The sequence below is a fragment of the Sapajus apella genome, unplaced genomic scaffold (genome assembly GCF_009761245.1).
Source record: "Sapajus apella isolate SASKATOON/1434 unplaced genomic scaffold, GSC_monkey_1.0 scaffold28, whole genome shotgun sequence".
Lineage (NCBI taxonomy): Eukaryota > Metazoa > Chordata > Mammalia > Primates > Cebidae > Sapajus > Sapajus apella.
The window spans coordinates 12328624-12351151 of record NW_022436968.1 but is presented as its reverse complement, the minus strand read 5'-3'; the positions used below and the strand labels follow the sequence as shown (position 1 = coordinate 12351151).

Genomic DNA, 22528 nt, shown 5'->3' with positions numbered 1-22528 from the left:
AGCTCTCAGATAGTTGCCTGAGTTTCTTCCAATGGGAAATGGGTATAATAGCCACTATCTTGGAAGATTATTTGGAGGATTAAATGAGTTACCACATGTGTGCTTAGACCAGGTCCCGAGACATATTATCTACTATTACATCAGGCTGCTTCTAATATTTTTGCCTTTGTTCATTCTACTTCCTCTTCTTTCCTACCACTTAATTAGCTTAGCCATAATCCTGTATAGTCTTCCAATTTTTTAGAAGCTGACACTTGATTTACTCCCCCGAAGCTATTACCAATCACAACTTATTTCATGTTAGGGCTGATGTTACACGCAGGTATCCTCTAGGCATGATGTTTTCTCTTTTAAATATAGAAAATGTAAATATAACCACTTCAATTGTTATATTGCTGTGGGTCAAAATGCAGTTTCTGTACCATAGTAGTAGGATGTAACAGTAAGAGAGGCGAACACGGATAACTTCCCAGTTTCTCGCTTGTATGACTCAGAAGCCAGGAAATACTGTGGAAGTCTCAAATGTTTGTTGATACACACGCTCACACAAAATTGTAAATATTCTAATTTCCTTGAAGTTTCCTACTGCCTCTTCAGTCCGCTAGCCTGATATTGCAAACAGTGTCTCTTCAGGCAAGTTCTTTCTCCGCCAAACTTGGCCTTTTGGCCTCACCCAAACATCACCCAGACAAATCCTCCAAAGCTCCGTCTTCCTTTTGAAAGAGTCTCCGGGAACTCAACCCCAAAACCCGCCCTCCAGGTTTCCCCGTCACCCTAGCAACGGAAGCAGGAAGAGGCGGGCTTCGCCGGCCACAGTCCCCGCCCGCTGCAGGCGCCAGCCGCATTTCTGAGGGCGCGCGGGCTTCTTGGCTGCGGCAAGTCCCCAAGGTCCGGGTTGGTGCCGGAGCCGGAGCCGGATCCCGCGCACATGGCCACGTCAACCTAAACCTACACCGCCCTCTCTACCCTGCCGCCAAGGTCTCTGGCCCGCAACGGGTTTCCCAGGCAGCGTCCTCCACGCCTTTCCCACAATGCTCCGCGCCAGGCTCCGCCCCGGCTCGCTGTGGAGACCGGCGCGTGAGGAGCCGACCGGTGCCGGCCGCGCGCTGGTAGTCGCCGGTGTGGCTGGACCTTCCCCAAACCGTGCGCGGCGACCGGGCAGTCGGAGAGTGCGTGTTTTACTCTCCCGCACGCTGTGGTTGCGCTCGGCCAGGCGGGGACGGCCGCCAGGGTTTGAGGATGGCAGAGTAGCTACAGGAAGCGACCCCGCGCTGGCAAGGTGGGCTTGGGCCCGGGACCAGGGCTTTGCTGGAGCCGGTGGTGGCCTGGGCCCTCTGCCAGGGAGGGGCGGAATGGCTGCGCGCCGAACCTCCCTTCCTCTGCGCTCCTAAGACCTGAGTATTGTATTCTCGCTCCCCGTCTTCCTCCTCCCTGTTTTCCACACCACACTTCTTCTGCCCGGCTGTTTCCTCTCTGTTACTTAGGCTCCCTTCTCTCTGAGTCCGGCCTGAGACTTCAGACACCAGCAACACTTGACAGCCCTGTTCGCCCGCTGCTCCATCTTTCCCCTCCCCTGTCCCACTCTGCAGTGATAGCAACGCGAAAGCTTTCGCCTTGCGTTTACCTGGCGCTTCCACCTGCCGCGTAGCACGGGCCACGGGCAGTTCGGCCACACCCACGCTGAGAACAACCCCTGAGCTAGGAACAGCTTACTCAGAGTGTGGATTGAGACTGTGTCCTCTCTTTTTCTGATGGTTTTCTTATTTGGATACTTGTTAATCTCTGCATCATTGTATTTTTCAAAGGCATATTTTTGTGGACTGAAAAGGACATATTAGAAATGACCTGAAGACCGTTCACAGGTAAGGAGAAAAATTTAAAAATAGACATTTAGAATTAAATGAAAAAAGGAGAAACTGAGGTGCAAGGAGAGTTAGATTTTTTAAAGCATTACGGGTATTTGGAACTAAGATATAGCAGTTGAAATATGATATGATGAAGTAGTGATTGTTTTTGCCCTGCAGAGAGCATGCCTAACCGATTCCCTTTTCTTTTTGTTTTTGCTTACACCAAACATCAACTTTGCAATAAAATTACACTTACAATTATTATTCTACTATTTTAGAAAATGGCCTCTACTTAAATTCAATATAAGCACCTCCTGAGAAAACTCCCGGAAAAAGACGGACTGCTGTGTATATTGTCTATTACAACAGTATACTTGTCTGCCATTTTTGGTAGGGTTATATGAAAAGTAAAGAACCCTATGTTTCTTTCTCGTCCTTCCCAAACAAGTGAACCCTGTTGAAAATGAAAATTAGACAGCTTTAGGGGGTAGAGAAGTAGCTGAAAGGAAGAGGTATAAAAGGCAACACTAAAACTGGGTAGACAGAGGAAAGATATATAGCTTATTGCCAGCTTTATGTTCTGATGCTCCTCAGGTCTTTTCTCAATATGTAAATTGCTGAGTGTGTGTGTTCTATCTAGCTACTACCACTCATGACCTTTATCTGCTGTCTTCAGTGATTTCACCAATCTAGCTACATGGATGTAAGAAACTGAAAAATAGAGCGTGGGGCATTCACACTGATTTGCCATTTAAAGGAAATTGTATTGCTGATGATGTTCTTTGATAAATTGTGCTATTATTGTTTAGTTCAAAATGTATTTTAACTGCCTGCTTTCCTTTCTTAGATTAACATTTTTGGGAACAAATTTGTGATGCTTGATTCACCCTTGAAGTTATGTGGACAGAAGTTCTCAAATTTGCATATTACATCAACTGGAACCAGCAGTGAATCTTAATGTTCACTTAAATCAGAACTTGCATAAGAAAGAGAATGGGAGTCTGGTTAAATCAAGATGACTATATCAGAGACTTGAAAAGGATCATTCTCTGTTTTCTGATAGTGTATATGGCCCTTTTAGTGGGCACAGATCAGGATTTTTACAGTTTGCTTGGAGTATCCAAAACTGCAAGCAGTAGAGAAATAAGACAAGCTTTCAAGAAGTTGGCATTAAAGTTGCATCCTGATAAAAACCCGGTAGGTAAACATTTGTTTTCAAAATATTTGGTTGTATTTTTGATACATTTTGATATTTACTTAAATTGTTTTAAATGATCAAATGCTTAAGAATAATTATATGTCAAAACTATAATTCAACTTGTATGCTAGAAGCAAAATCAGCAAAATGTTCTGGTTTACTTAGAATCCTGTGAAGGAATGTCAGTTCCAAAAATTCAGTTCCCTCTTAATTTGTAAATGAATTCCCAACAATTGTATTAAAGATGTTAACCCCCAAACAAACTATAATATCTGTGAAATAGTTGAAGTAGTTTTCTTAGCAAAATAGGTTAAGATCAAGTATTTTCGAACAGTAACAAAAAAATATTTCTTTTAAAAATGGAAATAATAGCTAATAATAGCGTGTTTTAACTTTCACTATTTTCCCATGCACAAGTCCACAAACCAGAGTTAGAAAGTTTTGTAAATACTTGAGAGCAGCTGAATATAATTTCAGTCATAAATATTTGTATATCCAATAATGTAAAGCTTTCAAAACTAAATTCATTTTAATTTTTATGGTTTTTAAATTTATTTGATTATTTCTTAATGAGATTTAGTGTTCATCATTAACAAGGAGAAATCATAGTATAATTTTTTCTAAGTAGAAGTTTTAAAACAGGATTATTTCAGTGCATAAAGCTGAGCAAGAGAAGCAATACTTCTTTAAAACATTTGTTTAGTGGACTATCTTCCTGAGATCTGCATTCTATTTAAGATTTTCATTTGTTTAAAGTTTCCATATGAAGGATGGTAGATCTTCTACCACCCAAGTATTATTTAAATGAAAGCATCCTTCAGGAACACATTTTATGAAACACAGTAACAAGGAAGAAACATTTCCAATCCAATTTTGGATTGTTTTGTTTCGTTTTGCTGAGAACGGGTCTCACTGTCTTGCCCAGACTGGAGTACAGTGACACCACCTTGGATCTCTGCAACTTCCACCTCCCTAGCTCAAGGGATTCACTTGCCTCCACCTGCTGAGTAGCAGAGATCACAGGCTGGGATCACAGGCATGCGTCACTACTGCTCAGCTAATTTTTTTATTTTTGGTAGAAACGGCTTCACCATGTTGGCCAGGCTGGTCTCAAACTCCTAACCTCAAATGATCCACCCTCCTCAGCTTCCCAAAGTGCTGGGATCAGTTTTGGGTTATTTTCTGATACCGGTTTTTATGTAATTATCTGATAGATTGGAGCACATCGTTTTTTCAATTAATAAGTTGATTGTGCCTCAAATAGAAAAATAACCTACAAATTTCTTGATTTATAACTGTTATAGTAGTGATAAGTATTTATGAAATTAAGGCTTCAACAGGCTTATGAGTTTCACTCAGCTGCATTTTTTGGGAAGAATAACGTACATCATCTGGTAACGTCTGTCAACCTTTTGAAGAGTCAATTTTTTCATTACTTTTCTTTTTCTTTTTTTTTTATGTTTTTATTTTAAATATTTTTTTTAATATTACTTTCTTAAAAAATATTTCATTTCAACCCATGGTAACTCATGTCATGTTATACTACCCCTCCTCATGTTGGTTTGTGGTCTCCCAGAAATTACTAGGTTAATTAAACCTACATATATGTTCTGAAGAAACTTAGATTGTGTGTCTGAAATAATCGTATTATATCCAATATTTTTTTAACAGAATAACCCCAATGCACATGGTGATTTTTTAAAAATAAATAGAGCATATGAAGTACTCAAAGATGAAGATCTACGGAAAAAGTATGACAAATATGGAGAAAAGGGACTTGAGGATAATCAAGGTGGCCAGTACGAAAGCTGGAACTATTATCGTTATGATTTTGGTAAGGTAATACGATATTGCTTATGAAATGTTTTTTATCTGATTAAAAGAAAAGCAAATTTTGTTTCACCACTTAGCTTATATATTTAATATGTATCACTTTGACACTTTTTAATTTACCATGGGAGTGAAATTTAAAAGGCAAGTCAGTTGGTATACAGAGGTAATCTATACAGATATGAAGTTGTATTGGTCAAATCTTATTAAATACTTTTAAAATAAGGATTGCTGTTTAATAAAAAATATGAATTCATGAACTGTATAATGATGACATTTCATTTAACAACTGACTCTATGTGGGACGCTGGTCCCTTGAAATGATAATACCATATTTTTACTGTACCTTTTCTATGTTGAACTACAAAGATACATACCATTGTGTTATAATTGCCTGCAGTATTCAACAGTAACATGCAGTAGAAGTTTGTACCATAGGTATGTAGTAGGCTATACTATCTAGGTTTGTGTAAGTACACTGTGATGTTTTTGCAATAACAAAATTCCCCTAAAAACACATTTCTCAGAACATGTTGCCATCAGTAAGTGATGTATGACTATATATTTGCACTAGAAGTAGTTAAATATTTCTTTCAGTATTTTTTAGGTATTGAATAATATTAATTTCACTATATTTTAGAACATCATATTTTCCAAGAAAGGCTAAATTTTCCTTTAAGTTTAATAATGATCTCTTCAATAGAAATGCTTTCCTTCTCTTATGGAACCCTTATTGATGTTTTAAGGTGTGTTGGCCTTCCATTGACATTAAGATCAATACCCTGAAACATTACCAATAAAGGTTTCATATGAGAAGGAAGGACCGAAAGGTGTTTTTTTCTTAAACATAAAGGAAAAAATAAGGTGGAAGGAGGAAACAAGGTAAAGGAACCAAGGAAGATAGAGAGTAAACATGCAGGTATCACGACAGGAAGGTATGTTCAGAGACCCAGTATTTCTACTAGTCATTAATTATTAGCCTCAAATGCAGGCTGAGAACTGAATATGCTTCTGTATTAGAGTAAGTGAAATATTTTACATTCATATCTGAAGGATTTGCTTCTCAAGACTCATTTTCTTTTCAAAATAGTATTTTCAAGTGTATTCCCTACACCTTGATAGTCTATATCAGCTGTTAGCAGATTGCATTTCATAGACCAAATCTGGCTTGCCATTTGCTTTTATAAATAAAGTTTTATTACAATGCAGTTTCGTTCACTTGTTTACATAATATATATGACTTATTTCACACTTGGAGAGCAGAGTCAAGAAGTTGTGACAGAAATCATTTATCTCACAAAGCCTAATATATTTACTGATGGTCTCTACAGAAAAAGTTTGCTGACCCCTGGTCCCTGTGCATCATTAATATTATTTGAATATTTTATATAGTAATGAGAAATTTTCTCATTAATTTTAATTATTAGGGTAAAAAGTTATATTCACTAATTTTTTACTATAATTTTATACTATAATTTGTGTCTGCTTCTGCAAAATACTCTAAGCTTTTTAACAGTAGAAGATATTCTAAGGTGATACCATGTATTAAAAACCATGTAATCTGAAAATTGAATGAGGTCTATGGTCTAGTTAACAGTGTACCACTCTCAATTTCCTGGTTTTTGATATTGTACTATAGCTACATAACATGTCACCATTAGAGCAAAGTGAGTGAAAGGTGCACAAAGAGTCTATATTTTTGCACCTTCCTGAATCCATAATTATTTTTAAATAAAAAGTTTAAAAAAAACAAATTTTTTATGGAGGTGAAACTATGTGAATATTAGGAACTCCCACAAACACACCTACAAGAGTCCATATCAGAATTCTAGAATCTTTAAATCACTCTAAAGATATTGATAGTCTTATTTACATTTTTTCACTTAAATTGTTGCATATTCTCCAAGTTAGAGATTTAATACAGTAGTTTGATTTTTTTGATGACTAAAATGAGTAATCTATTTTTATGTGGCAATTTATTTTCATGGTGAAGTTTTGATTTTTTTTAATTTTTATGTACTTTTAAAATTAGGTATTTATGATGATGATCCTGAAATCATAACACTGGAAAGAAGAGAATTTGGTAAGTTGTGGGCATAACATTTTATAAAACCAGTACAAGTCCAATCTCATCTAAAACTCTTGGGGTTATATATGTTTGAAATTTAGAAATCTTTTGGATTTTTGAACAGTAATATGCAACATACTATATATTAAATATTTCTGGTAGAATGTCAGGAAGTGTACTATAATAAAAATATTAATATTTCTGTAGCAAAATGTATAAGTATGTATACCAAATTAAAAAAAAATTTTTAAATCAATTCAGATCAGGTTTTGATGCCAAGTGACCTTGCTACAAATTTAACAGCAAAACTTCTCAGAGCTTTTTTTATTTTAGAGTTTTAGATAAAAGTATAGTTATTTTTTAAGTAGATATAATTTGATCAGCAACTTGTGTGAAAATGGCCATAAAAATTCAGTTCTGCATTTTCCGTTGCATTTTAGAAAGTTGTATACCAGAATAGGTTCTTATAGTTTCATCCTTTGTACAGTAATAATAGGTTTATTTTTTTTCTACTTCAAAGCAATCAATTTTATTTTGCTCTATCACAATTGTATTTAATTTAGAAAACTAAAATTAGGCCGGGTGCAGTGGCTCACACCTGTAATCCCAGCACTTTGGGAAGCAGAGGTGGGTGGATCGCCTGAGGTCAGGAGTTCGAGACCAGCCTGGCCAACTTGGTGAAACCCTGTCTCTACTAAAAATACAAAAATTAGCTGGGTGTGGTGGCACACACTTGTAAATCCAGCTATTCAGGAGGCTGAGGCAGGAGAATTGCTTGAACCTAGGAGGCGGAGGCAGCAGTGAGCCAAGATTACAGGATTGAGCCACCACACTCAGCCAAGGGTAGCATTTTAATATTTTTTACAACATGCTGGTGAGCTCCAAATACAAAATAGCTGTTCAGTGTGTTACTTTGTTAAAAGCCTTGTACTTGAACATGTTCTAAGTGAATAGAAAATACATCTTCCCTACATTCTACAAAGAAAGCCAAACAATTTGATTCTTGTGGATTGTTGATAGAACCAATGCTCATGTCACAAACTGGTAGAATCATAACTCTGTTGTGTGAGTTATATGAACCTATATGCTATTCCTGTGTGGTTTTTATTGTCTCTCATTTCCTAACGTATCAATAAGTGTTTTGTAGACCAATAGGTTAGAAGACATTGGAATTACAGGTAGAGGAACTGAACAAAACTTGCAAGTTTACTAATCTATGAGTCTACCTAGAATGAGACTTCACTGGTAGTTATATTGTATATGAGTTCACACTTTTTCAGATGTGTCACTACGCAGAAAAGCTTAAAAACCACTAATAATTCATATTGAACCCCAAATGGCAGTTCAAGATAAATTGCAGCCACAAAACTTCAGAGTTAACTCATAAATAATTAGCCCTGCTTGATGACAGGAATGAGCAGCAGCATTGTGGTAGAGAAGGACCCTCTGGTGAAGCTTTCCCCGGCATTGCTCTGCTAAAGCTTTGGCGAAATAATCATGGAATAAGCAGTTTGTATCGTTCTCTGGCTCTCCAGAAAGCTGACAAGCAAATGCATTGAGCATTCCAGAAAACTGTTGGCAGGACCTTTGCTCTTTTGCTCTGACTGGACCACTTCCACCTGTTAGTAACCATTCCTTTGATTGTGCTTTGTTTTCAGGATTGTACTGGTAGCTAGTCATGTTTCATCTCTTGTTATAATTATTCAAAGAAATGTTTCAGGACCTTGATCCCACTTGTTTAAAATTTCTATGAAAAGCTCCACTCTTCAGCTGATTTGAGTGCAGTGGTCTTGACACCCATTGAGTGGATAGTTTGGTCAACTTTAATTTTTCAATGAGAGTTGTGTAAGCTGAACCAGTTGAAATGTTTGTGGTGTTGGCTGTTGCTTCCACTGTTAATCGTCAGTTATCTTCAATTAGGGCACAAATAAGATTAATTTTTTCCTCACAAATGAGCATGGATGACCTGCCACTGAAAGCTGCATCTTCAGCATTGTCTCATACGTTCTTAAAATGAGTTATCCATTTGTAAACTACTGATTTCTTTGGGGCATTGTCCCTATAAACGTTTCATAAAGTATCAGTGATTCACCATTCTTCTGCAGAAGCTTCATCATAAATTTGATGTTTATTCTTGCTTCAACTTTAGCAGAACTCGTGTTGTTCTGATAAAGAGATCTTTTGAAACTGCCTTATCCTTCCTAGTGCCTCAAACTAAATCCTGTTAAAACATATAATAGCAAGTTAGTATGAATTTAGTTTGGTGCAAAAACAATTTTAAAATGCATGTTTTCCATGAACTTTTTGAAGTCCCTTTGTATTTGCCACCATTCCATCTGATCTCAATACTCTTCATATTACTGGGCTAAGACAAGATGATCTGAAGGTTTTAGTTGGAGAAACAGAAAGAAGATGGCAAGCATGGATAATAGTATCAATTCATACTTATATAAATATCACATTAGCTTCTTGGTTATGTGTCTCTTTCTATTACCAGTTGTTTCTATTGGTTTGAGTTACTTAGTCTTGTTTTTTATAAAAATAGTTAAAGAGTTATTTCAAAGTTATTTATGTTCTCTTCTTTTAGTGAGGAGTTATGTTTTTTTTTCCTGGCTAGAGCCACTAACAATCTCAAATGAGCTTTTTTATCCAAACAGAGATTGAAATGTTTCAAAAGCCAAGTTTTAGATCTTGACAGGACTAGTCACTTTACAATTCATCCTTCCTTAGATGTGCCCTCAACTTCGTTTTTGTCCCTCTAGCTTTATGAATCTATTGAAAACTCTGCTTAATTTCTTGCTTGTCAACCATCTTTGTAAAAATGGCAAGCATTGGCTCTCCGATTTCCACCTCCTCCCATCCTTGCCCCCCTAATGTTTCACTGCATTGTGAACTGTCTGATGCTTTCAACAGAAGTCTTTTATACTTTGTCCAGTTTTCCAGTTGTTTGTAATGGAGAGTTCGTCCAAATTACATAGTTCACTTTTACCAGGACTATAGCTCCAAAATGTTCAACTATAGTACAGACAAGAAAATGTGATTAATAAATTCCACTTCCAAAGTTTTAAAATGTTCTTTTCTTCCCGTTAAATATGGTGCATCTTTTCCCTTTATATGTCACAGTATGGTAGTAGATCAATCATTATAAAAAGTTCTAGATATTATTTGCAAATGTTAGAACATGTAACATGTGTAATAGTCATTCTGAATACATCTACATAATGCAGGCATCCTTTTGAAGACAGCTTGAGAAAGAGGAACTCAAAATATGTCTACTTTTTCTTACATTTTGCTTTGCTGAAAAAAGCTATTAACTGTAGTTGTATGTATATTAATAGACAGGAGCTGTAGTTGTATAGTTTAGAAGTGGAAAATTGCATTTTGAAATGCAGTTATTTTATTCTGGGTCACTGTTACACATAACATCCCATTGAGCTGTGATGATACAGTATTAAAACTTTACTTATTACTCAGCAATAAGCAGGAAATTGGCAAATATAGGAAGTGCTCTATGGAGACGAAGTGCATGTGTACCTTATTTTATTACACTTTGCTTTATTGCACTTCACAGATACTGCCTTTTGTTCTTTTTGACTAACAAAGTTTATTATTTATAGTTGATACCTAAGTATACTTACATAAAGATTTATCTTTTTTATTGCTTAACATGTGTAATTTTTTATTTTACTTTATCTTTTTAAAATACTAATTATAATAATACAATTATAATTATTAATTATAAAAGACAATTATAACAATACAATTATAATTATTATAAAAGACAATTATAATAATACTTCTAAGTTCTGGGGTACACGTGCAGAACATGCAGGTTTGTTACATAGGTATACATGCGCCATGGTGGTTTGCTGCATCCATTCACCCTGTCATCTATATTAGGTATTTCTCATAATGCTATCTCTCCCCTAGCTCCCCACTCCCCTAGCTCCACACCCCCCAACAGGCCCCAGTATATGATATTCTCCTCCCTGTGTCCATGTGGTCTCATCGTTCAACACCCACTTATAAGTGAGAACATGTGGTGTTTGGTTTTCTGATCTTGTGTCAGTTTGCTGAAAATGATGGTTTCCAGCTTCATCCATGTCCCTGCAAAGGACATGAACTCATCCTTTTTTATGGCTGCATAGTATTCCGTGGTGTATATGGGCCACATTTTCTTTATCCTTCTATCATTGATGGGCATTTGGGTTGGTTCCAAGTCTTTGCTATTGTAAACAGTGCCTCTGTGAACATACGTGTGATGTGTCTTTTTAGTAGAATGATTTATATTCCTTTGGGTATATAACCAGCAATGGGATTGATGGGTCAAATTGCATTTCTATTTCTAGATCCTTGAGGAATCGCCACACTGTCTTCCACAATGGTTGAACTAATTTACACTCCCACCAACAGTGTAAAGGTGTTCCTATTTCTCTACTTCCTCTCCAGCATTTGTTGTGTCCAGATTTTTTAATGATCACCATTCTAACTGGTGTGAGATGGTATTATCTCAATGGGTTTTGATGTGCATTTCTCTAATGACCGTGATGATGAGCATTTTTTCATGTTTGATGGTTGCATAAATGTCTTCTTTTGAAAAGTGTCTGTTCATCTCCTTCACCCACTTTTAGATGGGGTTGTTTTCTTCTTGTAAATTTGTTTTAGTTTTTTATAGTTTCTGGATATTAGCCCTTTGTCAGATGGGTAGCTTGCAAAAATGTTTTCCCATTCTGTTGGTTGCTGGTTCACTCTAATGATAGTTTCTTTTGCTGTGCAGAAGCTCTTTAGATTAATTATATCCCACTTGTCAATTTTGGCTTTTGTTGCCATTGCTTTTGGTGTTTTAGTCATGAAGTCCTTGCCCATGCCTGTGTCCTGAATGGTATTGCCTAGGTATTCTTGTAGGGTTTTTATGGTGTTAGGTCTTATGTTTACATCTTTAATCAGTCAGGAGTTAATTTTTGTACAAGGTGTAAGGAAGGGATTCGGTTTCAGCTTTCTGCATATGGCTAGCCAGTTTTCCCAACACCATTTCTTAAATAGGAAATCCTTTCCCCATTGCTTGTTTTTATCAGGTTTGTCAAAGATCAGATGGTTGTAGATGTGTGGCATTATTTCTGAGGCCTCTGTTCTGTTCCATTGGTCTGTATCTCTGTTTTGGTACGAGTACCATGCTGTTTTGATTACTGCAGCCTTGTAGTATAGTTTGAAGTCAGGTAGTGTGATGCCTCCAGCTTTGTGTTTTTAGTTTAGGATTGTCTTGGCTATGCCAGCTCTTTTCTGGTTCCATGTGGAATTTAAGGTGTTTTTTTCCAGTTCTGTGAAGAAAGTCAAGGGTAGCTTCATAGGGATGGCATTGAATCTATAAATTACTTCTGGCAGTATGGCCATTTTCCTGATACTGATTCTTCCTAACCATGAGCATGGAATGTTTTTCCATTTGTTTGTGTCCTCTCTTATTTCTTTGGATAGTGGTTTGGAGTTCTCCTTATAGAGGTCCTTCACATCGCTTGTTAGTTGTATTCCTACATATTTTATTCTCTTTGTAGCAATTGTGAATCGGAGTTCACTCATGATTTGACTCTCTGTCTATTATTGGTGTATTATTGGTGTATAGGAAAGCTTGTGATTTTTACACATTGATTTTGAATCCTGAGCTTTTGCTGAAGTTGCTTATCAGCTTAAGTTTTTGGGCTGAGCCTATGGGGTCTTCTAAATGTACAATCATGTCGTCTGCAAATAGAGACAATTTGACTTCCTCTTTTCCTAATTGAATACCCTTTCTTTTTCTTGCCTGATTGCCTTGACCAAATCTTCAAATACTGTGTTGAATAGGGATGGTGAGGAAGGGCATCCTTGTCTTGTGCCAGTTTTCAAAGGGAATGCTTCCAGTTTTTGCTCATTCAATATTATATTAACTGTGGGTTTGTCATAAACAGCTCTTATTATTTTAGATACTTTCCATCAATATGTAGTTTTTTAAATTTTTAGCATAAAGGGCTGTTGAATTTTGTTGAAGGCCTTCTCTGTGTCTGTTGAGATAATCATAGATGTTTTTGTCTTTGGTTCTATTTATGTAATGGATTACATTTATAGATACACATATGTTGAACCAGCCTTGCATCCCAGGGATGAAACTGACTTGATTGTGATGGATACACTTTTTGATGTGCTGTTGGATTTGGTTTGCCAGTATTTTATTGAGGATTTTCACATCAATGTTCATCATGGATATTGGCCTGAAGCTTTCTTTTTTAGTCGTGTCTCTACCAGGTTTTGGTATTGGGATGATGATGTTCTCATAAAACGAGTTAGGGAGGATTCCCTCTTTTTGTATTGTTTGGAATAGTTTCAGAAGGAATGGTACCAGCTCTTCTTTGTACGTCTGGTAGAATTTGGCTGTGAACCCATCTGGTCCTAGACTTTTTTTTTGGTTGGTAGGGTATTAATTGCTCCCTCAATTTCAGACCTTGTCATTGGTCTATTCAGGGATTCAGCTTCTTCCTCGTTTAGTCTTGGGAGGATGTAAGTGTCCAGGAATTTATCCATTTCTTCTCTATTTACTGGTTATTTGCATAGAGGTGTTTGTAGTATTCTCTAATGATAGTTTGTATTTCTGTGGGATAGGTAGGGATGTCCCCTTTATCTTTTTTTATTGCATCTATTTGATTCTTCTCTCTTTTCTACTTTATTAGTCTGGCTAGTGATCTATTTTGTTGATCTTTTCAAAAGACCAGCTCCTGGACTCATTGTTTTTTTTTTTTCAGAAGGTTTTTTTGTGTCTCTGTCTCCTTCAGTTCTGCTCTGATCTTAATTATTTCTTGTCTTCTGCTAGCTTTTGAATTTGTTTGATCATGATCCTCTAGTTCTTTTAATCTTGACATTAGAATGTCAATTTTAGATCTTTCCTCGCTTCTCATATGGGCATTTAGTGCTGTAAATTTCCCTCTAGACACTGCTTTAAATATGTCCCAGAGATTTTGGTAAATTGTGTCTTTGTTCACATTGGTTTCGAAGAACATCTTTATTTCTGCCTTCATTTCATTATTTATCTAGTAGTCATTCAGGAGCAGGTTGTTCAGTTTCCATGTAGTTGTTCAGTTTCAGTGAGTTTCTTAATCCTGAGTTCTAATTTGATTGCACTGTGTTCTGAGAGACTGTTATGATTTCTGTTCTTTTGCATTTGCTGAGAAGCGTTTTACTTCCAGTTTTGTGGTCAGTGTTAGAATAAGTGTGATGTGATGCTGAGAAGAATGTATATTCTATGGTTTTAGGGTTGAGAATTCTGTAGATGTCTATTAAGTCCACTTGGTCCAGATCTGAGTTCAAGTCCTGTATATCCTTATTAATTTTCTGTTTCACTGATCTGTTTAATATTGACAGTGGAGTTTTAAAGTCTCCCACTGTTATTGTGTGGGCTTCTAAGTCTCTTTGTAGGTCATTAAGAACTTGCTTTATGTATCTAGGTGCTCCTGTATTGGGTGCATATATATTTAGCATAATTAGCTCTTCTTGTTGCATTGATCCTTTTACCATTATGTAATGTCCTTCTTTATCTCTTTTGATCTTTGTTGCTTTAAAGTCTGTTTTATCAGAGATTAGGATTGCAATCCCTGCTTTTGTTTTGCTTTCTATTTGCTTGGTAAATCTTCCTCCATCCTTTTATTTTGAGCTGATGTGTATCTTTGCTCATGAGATGGGTCTCCTGAATATAGCACACCAAATGGGTCTTGACTCTTTATCCAATTTGCCCATCTGTGTCTTTTGATTGGGGCATTGAGCCCATTTGCATTTAAGGTTAATGTTGTTATGTGTGAATTTGATCCTGCCATTTTGATGCTAGCTGGTTGTTTTGCCTGTTAGTTGATGTAGTTTTTTCCTAGTGTCAATGGTCTTTACAATTTGGTAGGTTTTTGCAGTGGTGGGTACTGGTTGTTCCTTTCCATGTTTAGTGCTTCCTTCAGGAGCTCTTATAAGGCAGGCCTGGTGGTGAGAAAATCTCTCAGCAGTTGCTTGTCCATAGAGGATTTTATTTCTCCTTTGATTTTGAAGCTTAGTTTGGCTGGATATGAAATGCTGGGTTGAAAGTTCTTTTCTTTAAAGGCGTTGAATATTGGCCTCCACTCTCTTTTGGTTTGTGGGGTTTCTGCAGAGATATCCACTGTGAGTCTGATAGGCTTCCCTTTGTGGACAACCCAACCTTTCTCTCTGGCTGCCTTTAGCATTTTTTCTATCATTTCAACCCTGGTGAATCTGACGATTATGTGTCTTGGGGTTGCTCTTCTTGAGGAATATCTTTGTGGTGTTCTCTGTGTTTCCTATATTTGAGTGTTGGCCTCTCTTGCTAGGTTGGGGAAGTTCTCCTGCATAATATCCTGAAGAGTATTTTCCAACTTGGTTTCATTCTCCCCATTACTTTCAGGTACACCAATCAAACATAGATTAGGTCTTTTCACATAATCCCATATTTCTTGAAGGATTTGTTCATTTCTTTTCATTCTTTTTTCTCTAATCTTGCCTTCTTGCTTCATTTCATTGAGTTGATCTTCAATCTCTGATATCCTTTCTTCTGCTTGATCGATTTGGCTGTTGAAACTTGTATATACTTCATGAAGTTCTCATGCTGTGGTTTTCAGCTCCATCAAGTCATTTATGTTCTCTACGCTGGTTATTGTAGTTAGCATTTCGTTTAACCTTTTTTCAAGGTTCTTAGCTTCCTTGCATTGGGTTAGAACATGCTGCTTTAGCTCAGAGAAGTTTGTTATTACTCACCTTCTGAAGCCTGCTTCTCTCAATTCATCACACTCATTCTCCATCCAGTTTTGTTCCCTTGCTGGTGAGGAGTTGTGATGCCTTAGAGGAGAAAAGACATTCTAGTTTTTGGAGAATTCAGCCTTTTTTGCATTGGTTTCTTTCCATCATCATGGATTTATCTACCTTTGGTCTTTGAAGTTGGTGACCTTTGGATTGGGTCTCTTGAGTGGACGTCCTTTCTGTTGGTGTTAAAACTATTTCTTTCTGTTTGTTAGTTTTCATTCTAACAGTCAGGCCCCTCTGCTGCAGGTCTGCTGGAGTTTTGCTGGTGCTTCACTCCACACCCTGCTTGCTTGGGAATCACTAGTGGGGGCTCAGAACGGCAAAGATTGTTGTCTGTTCCTTCCTCTGGTAGCTTCATCCCAGAGGTGTACTTGCCAGATGCCAGCCAGAGCTCTCCTGTATGAGGTGTCTATCAGCCCCTGCTGGGAGGTGTCTCCCTGTCAGGATACATGGGGGTTAGGGAGCCACTTGAGGAAGCAGTCTGTCCCTTATCTGAGCTCAAGCACTGTGCTAGGAGATCCACTGCTTTCTTCAGAGCTGACTGGCAGAGACACTGAAGTCTGCTGAAGCTGAACCCACAACTGCCCCTTTTCCCAGGTGCTCTGTCCCAGAAAGGTAAGGGCTTTCTTTATAATTCCCTGATGGGCTGCTGCCTTTTTTCAGAGATGCCCTGCCCAGCAAGAAGGGAGACTAGTGACAGTCTGCCTGCAGAGGCCTTGCTGAGCTGCCATCTGCTCTGCCCAGTTGCTCTGTAAACTTCCCAGGACTTGTTTACACAGTAAGGTTAAAACCGCCTACCCAAGCCTCAGCAATTGGGGATGCCCCTCCCCTTACTGAGCTTGAATGTCCCAGGTTGAGCTCAGACTACTGTGCTGGCTGCAAGAATTTCAAACCAGTGGATCTTAGCTTGCTGGTCTTCATGGGGGTGGGACCCGCTGAGCCAGATCACTTGGCTCCCTGGCTTCAGCCCCCTTTTTCAGGGGAGTGAACGGTTATGTCTCACTGGTGTTCCACGTGCCACTGGGATATGAGAAGAAAAACCTGCTACAGCTAAAACAGCCTCCCAGTTTTGTGCTGGAAACCCAAGGTGCTGGTGTTGTAGGCATCGGAGGGAATCTCCTGGTCTGTGGGTTATGAAGACCATGGGGGGAAGAGCTCAGTATCTGAGCCAGAGTGTCAGGGAAAGTCCCTAATGGCTTCCCTTGGCTAGGAGAGGGAGTTCTCTGGTCCCTTGCACCTCCCAGGTGAGGCAACGCCCCACCCTGCTTCAGCTTGTTCTCCTTGGGTTGCACCCACTGTCTAGCCATTCCCAGTGAGATGAACTTGGTATCTCAGTTGGAAATGTGGAGATCTCCCCTCTTCTACATTGCTCTCACTGGAAACTGTGCACCGGAGCTGTTCCTATTTGGCCATCTTGGCAGAAATCCCCTTTTCTTTATAAATTGAAGGTTTTTAGCATACCTGCGTTAAGCAAGTTTATCAGCTCAACATGTTTTCAATAGCATGTTTTCACTTTATGTCTCTGTGTCACATTTTGGTATCTAAACTTTTTCATTATTATTCTATCTGTAATCATGATCTGCACTCAGTGATCTTTGTTACTATTATAATTGTTTTGGAGTACCACCGACTGTGCCCATAGGATGGCAGGCTTAATTTTTGTGTGTATTCTGACTGCTCCTTCTTCCTTCTCCTTCTCTCCCTCTTTTTGGGCTTCCCTACTCCCTGACATACAACATTACTGAAATTAAGCCAATTATTAACTACATTGGCTCTAAGTATTCAAGTGGAAGTGATGCATATTTCTCATTTTAAATCAAAAGCTAGAAGTGATTAAGCTTAGTGAGGGAGGCATATCAAAAGCCAGGATAGGCTTAAAAGGTAGGCCTCTTTTTCTAGTTAAATTGTAAATGCAAAGGAAAAGTTCTTCATAGAAAGTAAACATGCTACTCCAGTGAACACACTAATGATAAGAACACAAAACAGCTATATTGCTAACATGGAGAATGTCTTAGTGGTCTGGGTAGATCAGATCATCCACGACATCCCCTTAAGCGAAAGCCTAACCAGAGAAAGGCCCTGATTCTTTTCAATTTTATGAAGGCTGAGAGAGATGGGAAAGCTGCAGAAAAAAATTTTGAAGCTAAAAGAGATTGGTTCACGAGGCTTAAGAAAAACAGTCGTTTCCTTAACATCAAAGTGCAAGATGAAGCAGCAAGTGCTGACATAGAAGCTGCAGCAAGTTTTCCAGAAGATCTAGCTAAGATCACTGATGAAGGTGGCTACACTAAACAACAAATTATTCATGTAAATGAAACAGCCTTCTATTGAAAGAAGATGCTAGCTAGGACTTTCATAGCTAGAGAGAAGTCAATGCCAAGCTTCAATGGATGGGCTGACTCTTGTTAGGGGCCAGTGAAGCTGGTGACCTTAGGTTGAACCAGTGTTCATTTTAGAAAAAGTCTTAGGGCACTTAAGAATTAGGCTAAATCTGCTCTCTATAAATGTAACAACAAAGCCTGGATGACAGCACGTTATTTTATGAGTATTTTAAGCTTTCTGTTGAGACCTGCTCTTCAGGGAAAAAGATTCCTTTGAAAATATTAGTGCTCATTGACAATGAGCCTCATTACCCAAGAGCTCTGATAGAGATGTGCAAGGAGAATAATGTTTTTTTCATGCCTGCTAACACAAATCTATTCTGTGGCCCATAAATCAAGGAGTAATTTAGACCTTCAAGTCATATTATCTAAGAAATATATTTCAGGCCGGGCGCGGTGGCTCAAGCCTGTAATCCCAGCACTTTGGGAGGCCGAGGCGGGTGGATCACGAGGTCAAGAGATCGAGACCATCCTGGTCAACACGGTGAAACCCCATCTCTACTAAAAATACAAAAAATTAGCTGGGCATGGTGGCACGTGCCTGTAATCCCAGCTACTCAGGAGGCTGAGGCAGGAGAATTGCCTGAACCCAGGAGGCGGAGGTTGCAGTGAGCCGAGATCGCGCCATTGCACTCCAGCCTGGGTAACAAGAGCGAAACTCCATCCCAAAAAAAAAAAAAAGAAAGAAATATATTTCATAAGGCTACCTGCCGTAAGTGGTGATTCCTCTGATGGATCCAGGCAAAGTAAATTGGAAACCTTCTGGGAAAGAGTCACCATTCTAGTGTCATTAAGAACATCTGTGATTCATGAAAGGCAGTCAGAATATCAGTGCTACATGAGTTGGGAAGAAGTTCATTCCAGCCTTCATGACTTTGAGGGGTTAAGGCTTCAGTGGTGGAAGTAACTGCAGATGTAATAGAAACAGCAAAAGAACTAGAGTTAGAAGTGGAACCTGATTATGTGACTGAATTGCTGCAATCTCATTATTAAATGGGGTGGTGAGGAGTTGCTTCTTATGGATGAGCAGAGAAAGTGGTTTCCTCAGATGGAACCTACTCCTGGTGAAGATCCTGTAAACAGTGTTGACATGACAACAAATGATTTAGAATATTACATGAACTTGGTTGATAAAGCAGCAATAGGGTTTGAGTCCAATTTTGACTCCAGTTTTGAAAGAAGTTCTGTGGGTCAGATGCTATCAAACAGCATTACATGCTTCAGAGAAAATCTTTGAGGAAAGTAAACATCAATCAATGTGGCAAACATCATTGTCGTCTTATTTTAAGAAATTGCCACAGCCACCCCAACTTTACACAACCACCACCCTGATCAGTCAGCATCCATCAACATCATGACATGTATGACTTGCTGAAAGGTTCAAATGACTGTTAGTGTTAGCATTTTCTACCAGCAATGTTATTTTTTTGTTCCTTGGTTTGTTCGGGGTTTTTTTTTTTTTTTTTTTTTTTTTTTTTTAAACAGATAGGGTCTCACTCTTGTCACCCCAGCTGGAGAGTGCAGCAACAGAATCACAGCTCACCACAGCCTCAAACTCCTGGGCTCAAGGGATCCTGCCACCTCAGTCTCCTGACTAGCTGAGACTGCAGGCATTCTCAGCTATATTTATAGAGACAGGGTCTTGCTGTGTTACCCAGGCTGGACTCAAATTCGTGGGCTCAAGTGATCCTCCTGCCTCAGCCACCCAAAGTGCTGGGATGACAAGCATGAGCCACTGTGTCCAGCCTGTTTTTTAATTAAGGTATATACTTTTTTTTTTAAGACATAATGTTATTACACACTTAATAGACTATAGTATGGTGTAAATACAACTTTTATATGAACTGGAAAACCAAAAAAAAATTGCGTGACTCCGTTGTAGTGATACTTGCTATGTTGTGATTTGGAACCAAACCCTTAATATTTTGAGGTATGCCTGGTAGCAGGGTAGGAGACAGTTTTAACTTCAAGCAAGGTTTTGTGTCAAATACCATTCAGATTTGTTTTATGGCATATTTTTATTTAAAACTTACGAACAGTAATACCTTGTGTAATTATTGCTTATTTTTATATGTAAATTATTTCTTGTTTATAGTTAATAATATAATTCTTTATTTCATTAAAGTTTACATTAATTCTGTTAATATTTTTACCTAAATTTGTACTGGTTTGTGGTCTAAACCAATATGGCAATTTTTTCAACCACCTCTATAGAATAGTCTATTTGTCAGACTTTGAAAACATTGCCAAAGAACAGTCAATAGTCCTGAATTATACATTTTGCCTGTAACATGTAGATTAACTGTTTTCCCACAGGTCTGCCTTATACTTGAAATGCAGGTGAACGCTGAATCCTGCACCTGTTTCTAATTAGCCTAAATTAAGTTGCACCATATTTAGAATACTGTATGTGATTTAATGACTTACTGTAATTTCTGAAATTTTTATTTTAAAGTAACTAATAACTAATTATAACATGGAATTACATGGAAATCCTTCAACCAAAAGCAAATTACCTTCACCTTTTTTATCTTGACTGTGAAAGCACATTTTTACAGTGCTAAATTCTTTAAGTGAGTAAAATTTGTTTATTTGCATCAGGTCATTTTACAGATAATATAAATAGGTAGATATTGTATGTCATTCAGATCTATAATTTTAGCAAAGATGTATTAATGTTTTCAATTGTTAGAAAAACCCCATTCTTTTCAAACAAAATGATTTTCCAAGGTAAATGTCTTATTTAGGGCTTAGATTAAATTTAATCCCCACTGTATTATGTAGGTCTCTCATTTCATTCTTTCAGAGTTTAAAGTAGCTATCAGAATTGTCTAAACATACTTAGCCTATGCTGCATATAATAGAAGAGCTTAAATCTCAGTCACTCTCACTGTTTCTCTTGTTTATTTCTCTTATTCACACAAACTCTTACATGAGGTTTGGCTGCTGTATCTTGTGCCGTCACTTTTTACAACTTTATGGCCATATTTATCTTGCAGTTTGAGGCTGCTTCTTTTTCAAGTATGGGCGTAGGAGAGTTTTTTAGAAAGTTATTGTTGGTTTGACATTTGAAATACTTCTTTTTGTGGAAAATTTTTTTTTAATTTTTTTAGAATGTCATTTATGTAGAAGATACAGAAAAAAATTGCTCAGAAAATCAGAAAGACAATATGAAAATGTTATGACTTTTTAAAATTCTATCTCCACAAAAAGTTTTTAACTAAAATATGCATGAACCTTTAGTAAATAATTCTAAGTTGTTTCTATTTTATGTATTTTTAGATGCTGCTGTTAATTCTGGAGAACTATGGTTTGTAAACTTTTATTCTCCAGGCTGTTCACACTGCCATGATTTAGCTCCCACAGTATGTATTTTTCACATTCTCATTACTAGTTTTATTTCTAATTGATCTGCAGTTTGTATGTTAGAATATTTTTTTATGAATAGTAGTTATCAAAAATAATTACAAATACTTTCAAATGTCTGGTTTAAAAATGTGTAGCTTGGAGTGTGTTCAAGAGAAGAAAAGTGATCTTATCAGAGAAATATGTTTTCTTTTTCTCTCGTAGTGGAGAGACTTTGCTAAAGAAGTGGATGGATTACTTCGAATTGGAGCTGTTAACTGTGGTGATGATAGAATGCTTTGCCGAATGAAAGGCGTCAACAGCTATCCCAGCCTCTTTATTTTTCAGTCTGGAATGGTAAGTGATAAAGTTAGCATTTTTTGAAATTTGTGAAACATTATGACAAATTAAATATTAGAGAAAATACAGTATGTGAAAATTACAGAACATTTTAAGTCTTGTTTTAGGTACTAATTAGACTTTCATAATTATAAACATTTTGGATTATGAATATTTTTAAACATCATTACTTTGGTTTGTTTGGTTTTTTTGGGGGGGGGATGGAGTCTCTCTTGCCCAGGCTGGATGGAGTACAAAGGTGCAATCTCGGCTCACTGCAACCTCCGCCTCCTGGATTCAAATGATTCTCCTGCCTCAGCTTCCCAAGTACCAGAGACTACAGGCGCCCTCTTCCATGCCTGGCTAATTTTTGTATTTTTAATAGAGACGGGGTTTCACCATGTTGACCAGGCTAGTCTTGATTGACCAGGCTTGTCTTGAACTCCAGACCTCAGGTGATCCGCCTGCCTCGGCCTCCCAAAGTGCTGGGATTACAGGCGTGAGCCGCGGTGCTCGGCCAAACACCATTACTCTGACTTTGCTGTATTTTAAAATTAAATGTTTGCCAATTTCAGTCTCTGTCTTAAGGAACATAATTTATATGATATACGTATTGTATTTGGTAGTTTACAAAGTATTTTACAGGTATTATCTCATTGAATGTAAAACTGTGATCATCTTTTTTTTCTTAGTTTCCAGTAAT

At 37.7% G+C, this 22528-nt stretch overlaps 1 protein-coding gene across 1 annotated transcript in view; it reads left to right on the top strand.

Annotated features, from left to right (window-relative positions):
• The first annotated feature begins 841 nt into the window (after positions 1–841).
• Positions 842–22528, top strand: part of DNAJC10 (DnaJ heat shock protein family (Hsp40) member C10) — a 56486-nt gene continuing 34799 nt past the window's right edge. Inside the window, exons 1-7 of the mRNA XM_032292748.1 lie at positions 842–1279; positions 1806–1862; positions 2695–3044; positions 4717–4879; positions 6908–6958; positions 21424–21506; positions 21712–21843. Coding sequence (XP_032148639.1) covers positions 2841–3044; positions 4717–4879; positions 6908–6958; positions 21424–21506; positions 21712–21843 — 633 coding nt within the window. The 5' untranslated portion in view covers positions 842–1279; positions 1806–1862; positions 2695–2840. The remainder of the gene's footprint in view (positions 1280–1805; positions 1863–2694; positions 3045–4716; positions 4880–6907; positions 6959–21423; positions 21507–21711; positions 21844–22528) is intronic.